The sequence below is a fragment of the Pongo pygmaeus genome, chromosome 17, assembly GCF_028885625.2.
Source record: "Pongo pygmaeus isolate AG05252 chromosome 17, NHGRI_mPonPyg2-v2.0_pri, whole genome shotgun sequence".
Lineage (NCBI taxonomy): Eukaryota > Metazoa > Chordata > Mammalia > Primates > Hominidae > Pongo > Pongo pygmaeus.
The window spans coordinates 37,381,995-37,401,622 of NC_072390.2; the positions used below are offsets into that span (position 1 = coordinate 37,381,995).

The window sequence follows — 19,628 nt, forward strand, 5'->3', positions numbered from 1 at the left end:
CACGTTGTCACCCAAGAGCTCTGATGGAGATGTACAAGGAGATGAATTTTTTATTTATTTATTTATTTAGAGACAGAGTCTCACTCTGTCACCCAGGCTGGAGTGAGTGGCGCGATCTTGGCTCATTGCAACCTCCGCCTCCCGAGTTCAAGTGATTCTCGTGCCTCAGCCTCCCAGGTAGCTAGGATTACAGGCATGTGCCACCACGCCTGGCTAATTTTGCTTTTGTATTTTTAGTAGAGACGGTGTTTCACCATGTTGGCCAGGCTGGATGAATGTTTTCATGCCCGCTAACACAGTATCGTTCTGCAGATTGGATTAAGTAGTAGTTTGACTTTCAAGTTCTCTTATTTAAGAAATACAGTTTGTAAGGCTATCCCTGCCATTGATGGTGATTCCTATGATGGGCAAAGTAAACTGAAAACCTTCTGGAAAGGATTCACCATTCCAGATGACATTGAAAACATTCATGAGGCCAGGACTTCAAGACCAACCTGGGCAACATAGTAAGACCTCATCTCTACTAAAAAGCAAAAATTAGCTGGGCCTTGTGGCTTGCACCTGTAGTCCTAGCTAACTCAGGAGGCTGAGGCAGGGGGATTACTTGAGCCCAGGAGTTCAGGCTGCAGTAAGCTATGCTCATGCCACTTCACTCCAGCCTGGGCAACAAAGCAAGAACCTGTCTTAAAACAAACTAACTAAATAATAATGAATAAAATAAAATTTTGTGCTTCTTGATTGCTTTTTCTTCCCAACATACTCCATAGCATATTAATCCATATCTAGTGGCTTTGACCCTCCTAGGTTTCCGTGATTCACAGTAGGCTCTTATTCATTTAAAGATAACAACAAATGATAATTATGCCTAATATTTTGAAGAACTCATGGTAGGTGGAAGCAGTATAAGGTAATTTTTCCTTCTTTTTCTTTTTTCTGGTTTTTTTTTGTTTGTTTTGTTTTGTTTTGAGACAGGATCTCACTTTGTTACCTAGGCTGAAGTGCAATGGCACAATCATTGTTCACTGCAGCCTCAAACTCCTGGGCTCAGGCAGTCCTCTCACCTCAGCCTCCTGAGTACCTGGAACTGTAGGTGTGTGCCACCACACCCAGCTAATTTTTTATTTTTATTTTTTGTAGAGACAGGTGTTTTGATATGTTGCCCAGGCTGGTCTCAAACCCCTGGTGTTGGTCTCAAGCAACCCTTTTGCCCCAGTCTCCCTAAGTGCTGGGATTATAGGCATGAGCCACCACACCTGGCCAGTAATGTTTCTCATAAATAGGATGGCAAATGGCATACAAACAGATGAGTCTGTTCTCTGGGCAGAAGAAGTTAGTCCTGAAATCTGGGTTCTTAGTACTGGAAAACAGGCAGTATTTTTTTTTAATGTTATACAATGCCAATTTATGAGTTTCATAATACAGTATTCATTTTTAAATAGGTTGTTATATTTTACCTCCTAACCTGATTATTATTTTCAGCCAGTGAAAGGCAGAAATAAGAGGTAATAGTAATTGCCTTTCAGTATAATCCCACTTGTATATTTTTGCTTTTATTGTCTGTTATTTTGAGGTCTTATTCATAAAATCTTTTCCCAGACCATTGTCCTGAAACATTTCCCATATATTTTTTTTCTAGTAGTTTTATAGTTTTGGGTTTTACATTTAGTTCTTTGACTCATTTTGAGTTGATTTTTATATTGAGTGAGAAATAGGGACCTATTTTCATTCTTCTGGAAGTGGATATCCAGTTTTACCAGCACCGTTTATTAAATAGACTATCTTTTCCCCAATGAAGGTGCGTGGCTCCTATATAAAAAAAATCAGTTGACTATAGAGGCATTCATTAATTTCTGGTACTCTGTTCCATTGCTCTATGTGTCTGTTTTTATGCCAGTACCATGTTGTTTTGGTAACTGTAGCTTCGTATATTTTGAAGTCTGATAGTATGTTGCCGCCAGCTTGTTTTTTTGTTGTTGTTGTTGTGTTTTGTTTTTTTTCTTTTTTTGAGACAGAGTCTCACCCAGGCTAGAGTGCAGTGGCATAGTCTCAGCTCACTGCAACCTCTGCCTCCCGGGTTCAAGCGGTTCTTGTGCCTCAGCCTCCTGAGTAGCTGGGATTACAGGCCTGTGCCACCACACCCAACTAATTTTTGTATTTTTAATACAGACGTGGTTTTGTCACATTGGCCAGGCTGGTCTCGAATTCCTGACCTCAAGTGAGCCACTGCGCCCATCCAGCTTTGTTCTTTTTTGCTCAGGATTGCTTTGGCTATTGGTATGTCTTTACTGGTTTCAGACTAATTTTAGGATTTTTTAAAAATATTTCTGTGAAAGCCTGGGCCACAGTGGCTCACGCCTGTAATCCTAGCACTTTGGGAGGCTGAGGCGGGCAGATCACCTGAGGTTAGGAGTTCAAGACTAGCCTGGCCAACATGATGAAACCCCATCTCTACTAAAAATAAAAAATTAGCCAGGCGTGGTGGTACAGGCCTGTAATCCCAGCTACTCAGAAGGCTGAGGCATAAGAATCGCTTGAACCCGGGAGGTGGAGGTTGCAGTGAGCCAAGATCATGTCATTGCACTCGAGCCTGGCCAACAGAGCAAGACTCTGTCTCTAAATAAATAAATATTTCTGTGAAGAACATTATTGGTATTTTGATGGGGATTACACTGAATTTGCAGGTAACTTTGGATAGTAAATAGTTTTAATTTTTTTAGTTAGAAAAAATACCCATAAAAATACTTGGTGTATATATAGTAAGCACTTAATAAGTATTTGATGAAGCAATATTTTTCTAACATACTGAATAAACATTTCAAATAAAAATGAATGAATGTTTTTGGGATTATTTCTCCTCTGAACTCTAAGCTTTGTTAATTTAATTCATTTTTCCCTCAGAGAGACTAGCTTGCAAAATTTTCCTCATATTGAGGTGGTTCGGAAAAAAGAGGAGAGAAGAAAACTGCTTGGGCACACGTGTAAGGAATGTGAAATCGTAAGTACTAATGTAGATACTAATTTTTTTTTAAGTATGGCTTTATAGATAATAAATGCTTGATTTGAAAATCACATATACAAACCATATTGGTTATAGAAACCTCTTATTTGAGCCAGGCATAACAGAAGAAATAAAGAGTATTCTGGGTCGGGTGCGGTGGCTCATGCCTCTAATCTCAGCATTTTGGGAGGCCAAGGAGGGCAGATCACTTGAGGCCAGAAGATCGAGACCAGCCTGGCCAACATGGCGAAACCCCATCTCTACTAAAAATACAAAAATAAGCTGGGTGTGGTGGCGCACACCTGTAATTCCAGCTACTCAGGAGGCTGAGGCAGGACAATCACTTGAACCTGGGAGGTGGAGGTTGCAGTGAGCCGAGATTGTGCCATTGCGCTCCAGCCTGGGCAACAAGAGTGAAACTTCATCTCAAAAAAAAAAAAAAATGCCAGGTGCAGGGGCTCACACCTGTAATCCCAGCACTTTGGGAGGCCAAGGTAGGCGGATCACGAGGTAAGGAGATCTAGACCATCCTGGCTAACATGGTGAAACCCCATCTCTAGTAAAAACACGTGAAAAAAAAAAGCCAGGCATGGTGGCAGGCGCCTGTAGTCCCAGCTACTCGGGAGGCTGAGGCAGGAGAATGGCGTGAACCCGGGAGGCAGAGCTTGTAGTGAGCCGAGATTGCACCACTGCACTCCAGCCTGGGCAAGAGAGTGAGACTCCGTCTCAAAAAAAAAAAAAAAAAAAAAAAAATTATTTTTACCAACATTCTCAGGAAATTAGGTATACTCATAATTTTTTTAAAATAATTGGTACCAATATAAGTTCTATTTTTTTTTTTTTTTTTTTTTGAGACGGAGTCTTGCCCTGTTGCCCAGGCTGGAATGGAGTGGCGGCGATCTTGGCTCACTACAATCTCCGCCTCCCGGGTTCAAGCAATTTTCCTGCCTCAGCTTCCCAGGTAGCTGGGATTACAGGCACCTACCACCATGCATGACTAATTTTTGTATTTTTAGTAGAGATAGGGTTTCACCATTTGGCCAGGCTGGTCTCGAACTCCTGACCTCAATTGATCCGCCTGCCTTGGCCTCCCAAAGTTCTGGGATTACAGACGTGAACCACCACACTGGCCAAGTTTTTTTTTTTTTTTTTTTTTTTTGTTTGAGACGGAGTTTTGCTCTTGTTGCCTAGGCTGGAGCACAATGGCGCGATCTCAGCTCACCACAACCTCCATTTCCCGGGTTCAGACGATTCTCCTGCCTCTGCCTCCCGAGTAGCTGGGATTACAGGCATGCGCCACCATGCCGGGCTAATTTTGTATTTTTAGTAGAGACAGGGTTTCACCATGTTGGTCAGGCTGGCCTCGAACTCCCGACCTCAGGTGATCCGCCCACCTTGGCCTCCCAAAGTACTGGGATTACTGGTGTGAGCCACTGCATCGAACATTTTTCTTCCTACATAAGATATAATGAATAAACACTTAAAGACTTATATTTTTCCTTTTATACATTGGCTGTCTTGGATGTTGAAGTAAATGGTACAGACATTGCTTTGTATCTGTGGAAAACTGGCTTCAGGACCTACTGTGGATACCAAAATCACGGATGCTCAAGTCCCTGATATAAAATGGCATATATAGGCATAAAATTTGCCTATAACCTATGCACATTCTTTCATATGCTTTAAATTACCTCTAATTATTTATAATCCGTATTACAATGCTAATGCTTTGTAAATAGTTGTTGTACTGTAGTGTATAGGGAATGACAAGAAAAATAGTCTGTACATGTTAATACAGATGAAGGTTTTTTTCCTGAATATTTTTGATCCACGGCTGGTTGAATCCATGAATGTAGAACCCAAGGATATGAAGGGCCAACTGTACTGATTGTCCTTTTACTGAATAGTACCAGGCAGGTTCTGTTTTGACCTGGAACATGCTGTTTTTATTTCTTCCCTTGTTGTCCATTAGCTCTCAGATGCCTGCTCTCAGCAGTTTACTTCCCCTTTTAAATTTTGTTTTTAACATACGGGCTAGAAAATTTAATAACCAAGCACATTAAAATTATATGTGAAAGTATGACTAGATTGTAATGCAGGTAAGCATTGGGTAAAAATATGCTCTTATGTACTAAGAATGAGAATATAAATTGGGATCACTATTTTGAAAAGCAGTTTGGCAATACAAGCAAAAGCCTATAATGTGAGTTCGTGAGTTTTCATTACACAAATTGAATGTATCATGATTTCTTAAAGAATATGGTCCACATTGAGTAAATTTCTGGTTTTTTAGTTATAACCATAATTCTATGATCTAGAATTAATCCTACTAGTTAGAAAAAAGCTCTTTTGCTAGAAACACTGTTAAGTTGCATTCATTCTCAATAATCATTTCCCGTGCTGTTATCCAATCTCTGAAAACCATTATTGTATACATTTTAGTTTTTCTAGTTAATTTATTTAGGAAGGTAAATCTGTTCTGTTACTCCATCATGACCAGAAGTGGAAGTGCCAGTCCCATGTACTTAAATACTAACCATATGCTTACAGTTCTTAAATTTATCCCATTGCCTATTCTGCAAGTGGAGTGTGCAATACTCATGTGGATCTGCGATAGTGATCTCAAATTTCACACATCCAAAAACAAACATACAGTATCTGCCCTCAAGTCCCAAACCTCACTGCTGAGTCTCCTATATGTCCTGAGATCTTATAGTTATTCACTACTTTTTTCTTTCACATCTCAATAACTTTTATATCAACAAACCCCATTGATTCTTCCTTCAAAATATATCCCATACCCATCCACTTACTATCACCACCACTAATGCCCTGGACCAAGGCAACATTTTATATTTTTTTTTTTTTTTGAGATGGAGTCTCACTCTGTTGCCCAGGCTGGAGCACAGTGGAGCGATATCGGCTCACTGCAAGCTCCGCCTCCTGGGTTCACGCCATTCTCCCGCCTCAGCCTCCTGAGTAGCTGGGACTACAGGCGCCCGCCACCACGCCTGGATAATTTTTTTGTATTTTCAGTAGAGACGGTGTTTCACTGTGTTAGCCAGGATGGTCTCGATCTCCTGACCTCGTGATCCACCCGCCTCAGCCTCCCAAAGTGCTGGGATTACAGGCATGAGCCACTGTGCCCGGCCAACATTTTATAATTGTAATAGCTTCTAAGTGCTCTCCTGGTCTTTTTTTTTTTTTTAACTCTAAAACTTTTATTTTGGCCGGGCACAATGGCTCGTGCCTCTAATTCCAGCACTTTGGGAGGCCGAGGCGAGTGGATCACCTGAGGTCAGGAGTTCAAGACCAGCATGGCCAACATGGTAAAACCCTGTCTCTACTAATAATACAAATATTAGCTGAGCGTGGTGGTGCATGCTTGTAATCCCAGCTACTCGGGAGGCTGAGGCAGGAGAATCACTTGAACCCAGGAGGCAGAGGTTGCAGTGAGCCAAGATCGCTCCATTGCACTCCAGCCTGGGTGACAAGAGCGAAACTCCATCTCAATAAATAAATACATACATACATACATACATACATACATACATACATACATAAAACTTTATTTTTTAGAGCAGTTATAGGTTCACAGCAAAGTTGTACAGAAAGTATATACAGTTCCCGTGTATCTCCGTCCCCATTCTCTTTTACTTTTCATTCTTGTCTCTTAACAATGTAGTTTCAGCTCAGCAATGAATGGCCTTTTTTTTTTTTTTAATAATCTTTTTAGAATAAAAGTTAAATCATGTCATTCCCAGAATCCTTCATTGTCCTCCCATCCCACTAAGAAAAAGAATCTAAAGTCCTTATCAAGGACAACAAACTCTGGCTCTGCACTTCCTCTCTGATTTCTGTTCGACCACTCACCCATTTGCTTGCCATGTTACAAATGCACTGACCGACTACTGTTTCTCAAGTATGTTTTAATTCAGTGGCAGTGTTTTTTTCAGTAAGCCCTGATTCTCTAAGGTCATCGCATCTCATCCCAAAGCCCAGACTAAGGTAACAAAGGCTTATACTTAGGGCAGTGAGAATGATGAAAAAAATACCTGAATGAAGTTGTTTCACAGCTTCTTTAAAGCCTTTAATCTGTGTAAAATAGAAATGTATTAAAAGCTTTTACTTCAACCTTAATTCTAGTTTTAAGTCTATCACTTTCAATAGGTGATATCTTTGGCAAATTACCACTTTCATTTTCAGTTTCTCAAGTGTAAAGTGAAGGAATTGGCTGGATTAAATATGTGATTCTGGGTGGCTCACACCTGTAATCCCAGCACTTTGGGAGTCTGAGACAGGTGGATCACTTGAGGTCAGGAGTTCAAGACCAGCCTGGCCAACATATAGTAAAACCCCGTGTCTACTAAAAATACAAAATTAGCTGAGTGTGGTGGCACATGCCTATAGTCCCAGCTACTTGGGAAGCTGAGGCAAGAGAATCACTTGAACACAAGAGTGGGAGGTTGCAGTGAGCCAAGATCGTGCCACTGCATCCCAGCCTGGGTGACAGAGCAAGACTCTGTCTCTCAAAAAAAAAGTGATTCTGTCATCTATGTTCTATTAAACCTTAAACTACTGCTTTGTTTTCATTAAGTCTAGGCCTTAAAAACCTATACAATTTTTACGTATAATTTTATCCTTGTGTGCATGAAGTTCAAGTTCTTTGTTTTCACAGTTGCCAGAAAATAGTAGGCTTTTGATCCTAACTGAAATCTTAAAAAGAGAAGTCATGGAGCCTACAACATTCAGATCTAAATTATTTTTTAAAGCCGTAGAGATAGGAAAATTATTTGAAACACACGTTATATTCAAATAATAATTAAGAAACATGTAGACCTCTGAATTTTTTTTACTGGCCTAATAAGGATAAAGACTTTGTACCAGTGTATAAATCAGCTGTATCACTAAGCACACTGTCAAGTTCAGCTGGCTTTTTTTTTTTAATGGCAAGACTTTATTGATAAAGTAAGCACTTTATTGGTTTACATTGTGATACAAGCTCCTTTTCTCATCAGTGAAGCAGGCACTTCACAGACCAACATCATCAGCACTGATTACTGTTAGTAATTAATACTGTCTGTAAGAATTAATTACTAATAGTATCATCAATGAGGATTAAGTTCCCTTAGAATGCTGAATATGTTAGTAAATGGCTTTTTTAGCTTCTAGTTTATAATCATTAAGCATAACACTCCATTTATTATTATTCAGTGAAAAAACTTACCAGTTTTTATTATTAGTATTATGCAGATATGCCAGCAGAAGAAAGAGAAAAGAAGTTGGCTTCCTGCTCAAGACACCGATTCCGTTACATTCCACCCAACACACCAGAGAATTTTTGGGAAGTTGGTTTTCCTTCCACTCAGACTTGTATGGAAAGAGGTGAGAGTATAGATTGTAACATTTTATAATTAATTTTTTTAAATACTTGGCTGGGCACAGTGGCTCATGCCTATAATTCCAACACTTTGAGAGGCCAAGGTGGGTGGATCACCTGAGGTCAGGAGTTCAAGACCAGCCTGGCCAACATGGTGAAGCCCCTTCACTACTAAAAATACAAAAAATTAGCCAGGCGTGGTGGCACATGCCTGTAGTCCCAGCTACTCAGTCAGGAGGCTGAGGCAAGTGAGTCACTTGAACCCAAGAGATAGAGGTTGCAGTAAGCCAAGATTGTGCCATTGCACTCCAGCCTGGGTGACAGAACAAGACTCTGTCTCAAAAATAAAATAAAATACTGTATATGCCCAAATGTGAACATGCACCTTTTTTTCTGTGATTCTCTTTACCTTTTGCTGCAGGTTGGGTGCTAGTTTTGTGACATAAAAATATTCCTGAAGATAAGAGGACTCTTCAGTAATTTAGTTGGAATTAGAGATTGGTAATATCACTTTAATGTGATTGTGCTTATATTATTCTGCTTTACCAAATTTCAAAAAGCAATTTCTCTTTTATTCTATCATCAAAATGATTTTTTTTTTTTTTAATAGGGCTTCACTCTGTCACCCAGGCTGGAGTGTAGTGGCATGCATAATCATGGCTCACTGATGCCTCCAACTTATGGGCTCAAACTCTATCTCAGCCTTCCAGGTAGCTAGGACTACAGCCTTGTGCCGCCACACCCAGCACTTTTTTTTCCCCCCCCCAGAGACAGGGTCTTACTATGTTGCTCAGGCTGGTCTTAAACTCCTGGCCTCAAGTAGTCCTCCTGCTTTGACCTCCCAAAACACTGGGATTACAGCCATGAGCCACTGCACCCAGCCAAAATGACTTTAAATAAAATAAATAACCTAACAAAAATTACCAGCAAAGTTATATTTAAAAAGAGAATCTTTTTAAATCTACTGCTATGAATTTTGGATTTTAAAACCTCACTTACCCAGAATGCTGGATGTTTATAAGTGGTATCTGAATAAAAAAGATGTTTATTTGTTAGGTTGTTGACATGCAACTAGCTTGTTTAGATATGACACTTACATTTAATATAATTTGAGAATATTTTCAGCTTTTAGGCTGTTAATAAAAGGTCATGAGTAGTAATTTTTGTTCTGTGTGACCAGCAGCATAATGCTAAAAAGTATAGATCCACACTTTTCTGGTTTTATATTTTCTACACAAGTTAAGTTAGTTGGGTGTGTGATCTGAAGTCTTCATGTCATATAACTGTCTTTGGGGTAGCATACTCCCATTCCTGTGCTCAAGCTAGGACTGTCAATCTGGACATTGCCCCTATTCCAGGCATGTAGTAATTCATAGTCACTAAGGTCGAAACTTTATTGTAATCATTGGTTTAAATGAAATGAAATGCTTGAGTCCTTAACCTTAAAAGAGCTATTTAATTAAGCAGGGTCCCTTTCACAGACCCTTTGTTGTGAAAGTATAATTCCAGAGGAGCTCATAAGAGCATTTAATAGCTAGTTTTTATGAAGGGGCCTTTTTTTCTTTTTTTTTTTTTTGAGATGGAGTCTCACTGTGAGGCCCAGGCTGGAGTGCAATGGCACAATCTCGGCTCACTGCAACCTCCACCTCCCAGGTTCAAGCGATTTTCCTGCCCCAGCCTCTTTAATAGCTGGGACTACAGGCACATGTCACCATACCCAGCCTATTTTTCTTTTTTCTTTTTTTTTTTTTTTTTAGTAGAGACGGGGTTTCACCATACTGGCCAGGCTGGTCTCGAACTCCTGACCTCAAGTGATCCACCCGCCTCAGCCTCCCAAAGTGCTGGGATTACAGGCTCGAGCCACCACGCCCGGCCTGAAGGGACCTCTTTAACTGAAGATTTTATTCTCTACATTATTGTATTCTTAGACTTTTTTTGTATGTGGCACATATAGTTCAAAACTCATTTGTTATTAAATGAATGTTGGTACAGACATTCAATCAAACATTCTTTTAATAAGACAACATACTCTTAGTTTTATGAAGAATTTTAATTCAAAATCATCCTAAAACATAAGAGCTAAATATTCACATTACATGTGTACAGTTTATTACATACCAAGTATACTTGAATGAAGCTGTTCAGAAAAAAGCCATAAGAGAGGAAAAATATTAGCTAAGCAGGGACTTATCTGACCTCTTTATTATTTTTTGCTATTTTCTCCATGGTCCAAAGACCACCCAGTTACAGACTAAGTCTTACCTTGTGGTTTAAAATACTGAATTTTAGCTGGTCCAGAGGCAATTAGTTATCTCAGTTGATCATTCAATTGCAGATTGAACTGCTTGTTTACTCTTTCCCTTCATTCTCACTACTGTACCTGACTCGTCTTAAAAAAAAAAATACTGAGTTTTATGAAAACGAGATATGTTTTCTGGTATGTGATTGAAAAGTATAGTAGTGTTTAGAATATTTATTATTTGACTTTTTAATTAATTAGTAGCCTTCAGGCTTTAGGCCTGTATTTGTCAGTTACAGATAAACGTCTAAAATTTTTACCCAGAAGAAGATAAAATAGCATTAAATAAATGTCAAATGATAAAATTATACCACCTAGAATTTCAGTTCAGCCTTGCCATCTTATAGAAACTATTCTCAGCTGGGCACAGTGTCTCATACCTGTAATCCCAGCATTTGGGAGGCCAAGATGGGAGGATCCATTGAGCCCAGGGGTTCAAGACCAGCCTGGGCAACAGAGTGAGACCCTGGCTCTGGACGAAATAAATAATAAAATTAGCCAGGTATGGTTGTGCATGCCTGTGGTCCCAGTGGTAACTCAGGAGGCTGAGAAGGGAGGATTGCTTGAGCCCTGGAGGTGGAGGCTGCAGTGAGCCGTTATTGTACCACTGCACTCCAGCCTGGGCAACAGAGCAAGACCCTGTTTCAAAAAACCAACTAATTTAATTTAATTTAATTTAACTTAATTTAATTTAATTTAATTTAATTTAATTTTGAAAAGAAACTGTTCTCAATGAAGAGTTCTGATGATTTAGCTGCACAACAAGGAGGGAGAGACCTTCTTCACTTTTGGAAACACTCCAGATGTTTAACTGTAAGATAGTTTTTCCAAAAGATGCAAAGTCTCTGACAGCTTTCACTGTATTTCTGCTTTCCCCATTAATAAGCCAGATTGATTCAACTTTGATGTGATATCTCACTGCCTGGTCACCAGATAGAATCAGTCTGGATAGAGCCTGTGATTGCACCCCTATGCATATGACAGAGCAAATACCTCCCCTGAAGATTACATGCTTAGAGACACCTTAGGAGATCTAATAGTCTGAAGAGTATAGAGGGATTGTCATCTATTGAAATAGCTGCTGTAAAAAGTATTTTTGATAAGCACCTGAAATTTATAATAGTAGAGTTCTTAGCACTTTGTCCCCCTTTGCAACTACCTATGGGAGGCAGAATAGGAAAGTATTTAAGAGTTCTGGTTCTGGAATAAGAAAGAGCTTGGGCCAGGTCCCAGCTCCTCTACTTTCTAGCTTTGTGAACTTGAACAAGTAATTTAACTTCCTTGGGTCTCTATTACCTCATCTGTCAAACAGGTATAGTAGAAACTACTTCAAAGGAATGTGAGTTATATGAGATGATGTATGTAACCATTTGGTAAATGTTTGCTGCTATCATTATTATAAATGAGGAAACCGATGCTAAATAGTGAGATCAATCATTAGCATCACACAGCTAATAATCAGAAGAATCATGTAAACTTACAAAGCATCAAATAAGAGAAATGTTTACTAGATATAAGCTGAAAGAAATGCATGTTGCACATACAGTCTTCTAAGTTTATGATTTGTTTTTAAGGTTATATTAAGGAAGATCTTGATCCTTGTCCTCGTCCAAAAAGACGTCAGCCTTACAACGCAATATTTTCTCCAAAAGGCAAGGAGCAGAAGACATAGACGTTGAAACAGAAACAGAAGGATGGAAGACAGTTTTTTCCTTCTTAGTTATTTATAGTTAAAGTTGGTACTAAACATTGATTTTTTTGATCTTCTGTAAATGGATTTATAAATCAGTTTTCTATTGAAAATGTTTGTGATATTTTGCTTTTGCACCTTTAAAGCAATAAGGCGCTTTCATTTTGCACTCTAACTTAAGAGTTTTTATTTACTTTATGTAGTGATACCTAATACAATTTTGAAAATACAATAGTTGTAGTCTGTGATTTGTTGCCTTTCAGTTCTTTTCTTTTTACTTCATCTTCCCTTGGTATTTACATTGAGCAGTGACTTCATGTTAATCATTACAGATTTTTCTTCATCAGTTGCTCTTCTCTAGGTCATACCAGTGTCTAGCATTTAAGTCTTTTTTTTTTTTTTAACAAAAAAGAAAGACTATATTTTAATAGTTTTTTTAAACTCTCCAGCTTTTGTTGAATTGGAATCAGGTACTACATTGTCATAAATTCCTTTCAAGGTGACCACAAATATCGACTTTTTTTCCTTTCCCATATATTGTAAACATTATTCTCTGATCCGGTGCTAATTTTCCAGCTCTTCACAAGTTTCCTTTTCATCATACTTTTTTTTCTTTTTTTTTTTTTTTTTTTTTTCCAAGAAGGAGTCTCGCTCTGTCGCCAGGCTGGAGTGCAATGGCACAATCTCACTCACTGCAACCTCCGCCTCCCGGGTTCAAGCAATTCTCCTGCTTCAGCCTCCCAAGTAGCTGGCACTACAGGCGTGCGCCACCATGCCCAGCTATTTTTTGTATTTTTAGTAGAGATAGGTTTTCACTGTGTTCGCCAGGATGGTCTCAATCTCTTGACCTCGTGATCCACCTGCCTCGGCCTCCCAAAGTGCTGGGATTGCAGGCATGAGCCACCGTGCCCAGCCATACTTTTTTTTTTCTCTGGTGCAGTTTTGAGGTTAAATATGTTCAGTTCTCTGCCCATTTGTTCAACTTCTATTGTATTATTTCTGTGGATTGACAAATGTTATGAACAATTGGGTTTCAAAATATATTTTTCTATTTAGCAACTTTCTATTCCTCTAGGACCTAGTATATGAGTCATTAAGATGGCTGACCAATCTGTGCCATCTTTTCTAGTGACATTTTGTTTATCAGTGTCTCTTTTGTGTATTTATTTGATCTATATCTTGACAGTATTACATAAGCAGGAATAAAAGAGACATTGAGTGGAATGTCTCGCTCAAATATAAATAACCTTATAAATACAGTCTTTACTTCTCAGAGTCCTAAAATCTTCTTGCTTAGTCTGGTCTTCCTTGTTGATCAAGGTTCTCTTGAATACATGGCATTAGTTTGTGTTCTCACAGATAGGATAGGAAAAGGAATTATACATATTGATTATGTACTATATGTCAGACCACTTATGTACCTTGTTTGGCTCTGTGATTCTGAATTTTTTATCACCCTATCATCACTCCTGTTCAGCCCTTCTCTTCCCTTCCCAAGTTGTTTATTCTGTTTGATTTTTGTTCTCTGCTGGTGGTCAGATAATCTCCCAAAAATAATAGTTATCATTGATTGGTCACTTACTGTGTGTCAAGAACTGTTTTATACTCTTCACATAGATGGTTCTCTTTTGATCCTCAAATAACCCTGTGAACTTATCACTTAATAAATATTGTTAAGCTGCAAAAAAAAAAAAAAAAAAATGGATCCAAAAAACAGTAGATTAAACAACAAATTACTGGCTTTATTTTTTTCACCTTAAAAAGTCTAGAGGTCAGCAGTCCAGTGCCACTAGTGCAGCTCCATAATGGCCTCAGGGACCCAGATTTCTCCTGGTTTTTTGCTCTTCCATACTTTGTATTGGTGTTCATCCTGGTATCTGTAAAGCAGTCTACGCCACCTCTAGCATCATGTCCATGTTCTGCACAAAAAGAAGAAAAAAAGTACATGCCATTTGTTTTTGTCCCTTATAAAAAAAAGTTTCCAGAAAGCCCTACCTCATAACTTTCCTGACTTCTCAGAGGTCAGAATTATCCATCTCATGGCTACCTCTAATAACTAGTAGGGATGAAATTGGAACCCATGATTGCCTAATTCCAGAATCTACTAATTCATCTTCACTATAGTATAGTCCTAAAGGCCAGGAGTTTGAGAGACACCTGGATTTGAACAAGGCACCACAGGATGTGTGGCTGGAGTTAAATACTTCCAATGGATTTTGCTTTTTAAGAGGCAGCCTAAGCAGAAAGAGAGGTAGGGTTTGTCCACTTGATGGTAGCTTCACAGCTATCCATCCCATTTATAGCAGTTTTCATTTACTCTTCAGTTACCCTGTGACGTTGAGTGAGCTGAGGTCTCTCTCCCATTTTATCTGCTGTGGACCAACTTCTGCCTTTAAATGGAGTAAGGAAATAGACACATTTTAAAAACATTTCAGTGGTGGGACACGGTGGCTTATGCCTGTAATCCTAGCACTTTGAGGAGCCGGGGTGGGGGATCACTTGAGGTCAAAACCTTGAGACCAGCCTGGCCAACATGACGAAACCCCATCTCTACTAAAAATGCAAAAATTAGTCAGGCATAGTGGTGCATGCCTGTAATCCCAGCTACTCAGGAGGCTGAGGCAGGAGAATAGCTTGAATCTGGGAGGTGGAGGCTGCAGTGAGCCAAGATCACGTCACTGCACTCCAGCCTGGGCAACACAGTGAAACTGTCTCATAAAACCAAAAAACATTTGAGTTAGATACATTTAAATGCAAAATGGCTGTTTATGACAGTGCACTCAAGCTTTTCTTTAAAAAGATAATGTATATTAAAGGGTTTTATACATTTGTAAAGCATTTGTATAATAGACATGTTAGATAATATTTTCATAAGAATGTATGTCATTCACTGGTTACATAGTTATATATAATTTCAGGTTGTCAGCAAGCTTTTTTTTTTTTTTGAGATGGAGTCTCTCACTCTGTCACCCAGGCTGGGGTGACACTCACAGTCTCAGCTCACTACAACCTCCACCTCCTGGGTTCAAGCGGTTCTCCTGCCTCAGCCTCCCAAGTAGCTGGGATTACAGGCGTGCGCCACCACGCCCAGCTAATTTTTGTATTTTTAGTAGAGATGGGGTTTCACCATGTTGGCCAGGCTGGTCTCAAACTCTTGACCTCAGGTGATCTGCCTATCTCAGCCTCCCAAAGTACTAAGATTCCAGGCACAAGACACCACACTTGGCCACTAGCAAGCTTTTTAAAGTTAGAGACTATTGATTTAAACTTAGGAAACATGCAGAACCTATATGTTGCACTTAACATTTGACTGACAGCTTGCCTATCTTTAGTAAAGAGATATTCTGATTAAGCCGTTTGAAACCTAAGGTTATCAAATGGGACAGTCTGAATGAGTTAATCATGGATACCCAAATATGTGTAGAAGACATAATAATGTTACCTTGAGAGAAAAGCCAGATGAAACAGAAGAATATTCCCTAAAACATTTCATGCGGTGAAAAGTTTTCTCAAAGTCCAACTGGGAAGGCTGCTGCCAATAGGCTCAATATATTAGTAACTCAATTTAAACTGCATCTAGGCCGGGCATGGTGGCACAGGAGCTATTTGGGAGACTGAGGTGGGAGGATCCCTTGAGTCCTGGGAGGTTGAGGCAGCAGTGAGCCAAGATCGCGCCACTGCACTCCAGGCTGGATGACAGAGTGAGACCCTGTCTCAATAAATAACAAAATAGGCCAGGCGCGGTGGCTCACGCCTGTAATCCCAGCACTTTGGGAGGCCAAGGCGGGCGGATCACGAGGTCAGGAAATCGAGACCATCCTGGCTCGATTTAGTAGAGACGGTGAAACCCCATCTCTACTAAAAGTACAAAAAATTGGCCGGGCGCGGTAGCGGGCGCCTGTAATCCCAGCTACTCGGGAGGCTGAGGCAGGAGAATGGCGTGAACCCAGGAGGCGGAGCTTGCAGTGAGCTGAGATAGCGCCACTGCAGTCCAGCCTGGGCGACAGAGCGAGACTCCATCTCAAAAAATAATAATAATAATAATAATAATAAATAAAATAATAAACTGCAACTAGCATGTATTTTTAAATGTATGTAGGGCATTCTTAGACGCTCTGAAAGAAATAACTTTGAAAGAGGGCAAAGATTTCTCCCAAGATTGTCTTTCTTTAAATTATTTGTTTTTTCTTTTTATAGAGATGAGTTTTCACTATGTTGCCCAGGCTGGTCTTGAACTCCTGAGCTCAAGTGATTCTCCTGCCCTGGCCTCCCAAAGTGCTAGGATTACAGGCATGAGCCACTGCGCCTGGCTCCAAGATGGTCTTTCATTTGTAATTCAGTTACATAAAAAGACTAATGTTACATAAACCAAATAACACTAGTTCATTTATTTAACAAACATTTATTCAGCGCTTTATCTTTACCAGGCATAATACTAAGTACAGTGTCAGAATTAGACAAAATTTGACAGATATTCTCTAAAAGAGCAAGCTTTTAAAGAAACACCTAAGAATCTTACTTTGTCACCTTTGTCATCTCATAACATCCGTGAGTTTAAGTTTGAAAAATGCCACTGCAGAAATAAGCATTTGAACTATGTCTCAAATTTTACTATCCAACTGTGTATTTTCAGCATATCTAGCAGTTTAAGTGGCACCTCAGTCTTTCTCTTTGCCAAGTTGAACTGTTAGAATAGTCCTTAGAAAGCCAAAGTGTTGACTGGGCACAGTGGCTCACGGCTGTCATCCCAGCACTTTGGGAAGCTGAGGCTGGAGGATCACTTGAGCCCAGGAGTTCAAGACTAGCCTGGGCAACATGGCAAGACCTCGTCTCATAAAAAAAATAATAATAGGCCGGGCGCGGTGGCTCACACCTATAATCCCAGCACTTTGGGAGGCCAAGGCGGGCGAATCACCTGAGGTCGGGAGTTCGAGACCAGCCAGACCAACATGGAGAAACCTCCTCTCTCCTAAAAATACAAAATTAGCCAGGTGTGGTGGCACATGCCTGTCATCCCAGCTACTCGGGAGGCTGAGGCAGGAGAATCGCTTGAACCTGGCAGGCGGAGTTTGCCCTGAGCTGAGATCACGCCATTGCACTCCAGCCTGGGTGGGCAACAAGAGCAAAACTCCATCTCAAAATAGTAATAATAATAACCAGGTGTGGTGGTGTGTGCCTGAAGTCCCAGCTACCCAGGAGGCTAAGGCAGGAGGATCACTTGAGCCTGGGAAGTCGAGGCTGCAGTGAGCCGAGGTTGTGTCACTGCACTCCAGTCTGGGTGACAGAGCAAGATCCTGTCTCACAGAAGAGAAGAGGAAAAGAAAAGAGAAGAGAGACAAAAGAAAACTTAAGTGTCCTTACACTTGAATTCTTTGGCATGCACTTAAGCAAAGAATGAAACAGTTGTCTGCTATCACACCAGCAGAGGCCAGAAGAGAGCTATTTTTATTTTATTTTATTTTATTTTATTTATTTACTTTTTTTTTGAGACGGAGTCTCACTTTTATCGCCCAGGCTGGAATGCACTGGCGCAATCTTAGCTCACTGCAACCTCCTCCTCCCAGGTTCAAGCGATTCTCCTGCCTCAGCTTCCTGAGTAGCTGGGATTACAGGCATGCGCCAACATGCCTGGCTAGTTTTTTTTGTATTTTTAGTAGAAACGGGGTTTCGCCATGTTGGCCAGGCTGGTCTTCAACTCCTGTCCTCAGATGATCCACCTGTCTCGGCCTCCCAAAGTGCTGGGATTACAGGCGTGAGCCACTGTGCCCGGCTGAGAGCTATTTTTGGAGAAATAATTAGTTGGAAACTAGGGGCTGAGCAATCAAAAGAGAATTTCTAGGATATATAGGATATGAATTGGGTACCTTTGGCACAGTAATGATAGCTCATCAGGCCAAAAAGAGCTTTCAACATAGCTATTGTTGAAATATAACAAAGGGCAGAGGCAAGAATTCATGGTCTTGAGAGGAAAAAAAGTCAACATCGTGTACCTATATATTGGGCATTTAGGAATACAAAGAAATGTTTGAGATCCTGTTACCCAGGGGGAGAACAGGCAGCCATAAAAAGATGCCTAAGAGGTCAAAGAGGCTTAGGCTGAGTGCCGAAGAAATCTTAAGGCCAATTAGAACCCAAACTATGCCTTAGGATAAGTTAACCTAGAGAAGCAAAGAGGAGACAATACAATCTAAGTTGGGAAACCAACTAATTGGAATGTGGAAATGCTAAAATACTGAGTCAGAAGGGGCTTTAGAGATCATTTGATTCAAGCCCCTCACTTTGTAATGAAGAAACAGGAGCCCAAAGAGTCAGTGATTGCCAAGGTCCCAAAGGGCTAGAACCAGAATGTATGGCATCTGGGACCTCAGTTTGATGTTCTTTCCCATTTGTAGGTGTATGTATTAGAACTAGGGAGTAGAGCTAGTATGTGGTTTTAGTAAGCGAGGCAGTAAACTTGGGTCCTGAATGCAAAATTAAGACTTTAGACTTGAGTCTGTAGTACTGTGGTTTTTCAGACCATTAGTAGCAGATCCCTTTCTTCAAATTAAATCTTATACAGAACTTCAGTAAACAATGATACTTTAATAACATGAATTTATTTCAAGCATTCAATTTTATCACCTTTACTTATAAGTCCACCTAGTCAAATGTTTTCTGCACCTCAGGCCAATTATGTCTGAGGGTAAGTTCCAGGCATCAGTAATTTTGGGGGAGACAGACTGTCACCCAGGCTAGAGAGCAGTGGCACGATCACAGCTCACTGCAGCCTCAGCCTCCTGAGTAGCTGGGACTACAGGCGTGCCACCATGCCTGTTTTGTTTTGTTTGACTTTGTAGAGATGAGGTCTCGCCATGTTGCTCAGGCTGGTCTCAAACTCCTGGGCTCAAGCGATCTGCCTGCCTTTGAGCCACCACACCCGGCCCATCAATATTTCTTTTAAAGCTCCCTGTGTGATTCTGGTGTGCAGCCAAGTTTGAGAACACTGCCCTAAGTCATTGTTACAGGCTAGTACAGTGGCATTCAAACTTTGGTGTACAATAGAATCACCTGGAAGTCTTGTTAAACCACAGATTGCCAAGCTCCACCCCAAAGTTTCTGATTTTGTCTGAGCATTTATATTTTTAACAAGTTCACAAATCAGTATAAGGCAAATTAAGAAATATTGCTATGACAACAAGGAAAAGTAGTAAAATGTTAAGCTTCAAGACAGTAGAAAATATTTTGAGCTGTGTAGTAATGCATTAATTTAGATGGCATCATC

The 19,628-nt window shown here is 40.1% G+C and overlaps 1 protein-coding gene across 6 annotated transcripts in view; it reads left to right on the top strand.

The window, feature by feature from the left end:
* RBBP8 (RB binding protein 8, endonuclease) overlaps positions 1–12,599 on the top strand; it is a 91,908-nt gene extending 79,309 nt beyond the window's left edge. For all 6 annotated transcript variants that reach the window (XM_054461019.2, XM_054461024.2, XM_054461021.2 and 3 more), the window contains 3 exons: positions 2,899–2,995; positions 8,242–8,383; positions 12,252–12,599. In XM_054461019.2, coding sequence (XP_054316994.2) covers positions 2,899–2,995; positions 8,242–8,383; positions 12,252–12,349 — 337 coding nt within the window. In that variant the 3' untranslated portion in view covers positions 12,350–12,599. The remainder of the gene's footprint in view (positions 1–2,898; positions 2,996–8,241; positions 8,384–12,251) is intronic.
* Positions 12,600–19,628: the final 7,029 nt, after the last annotated feature.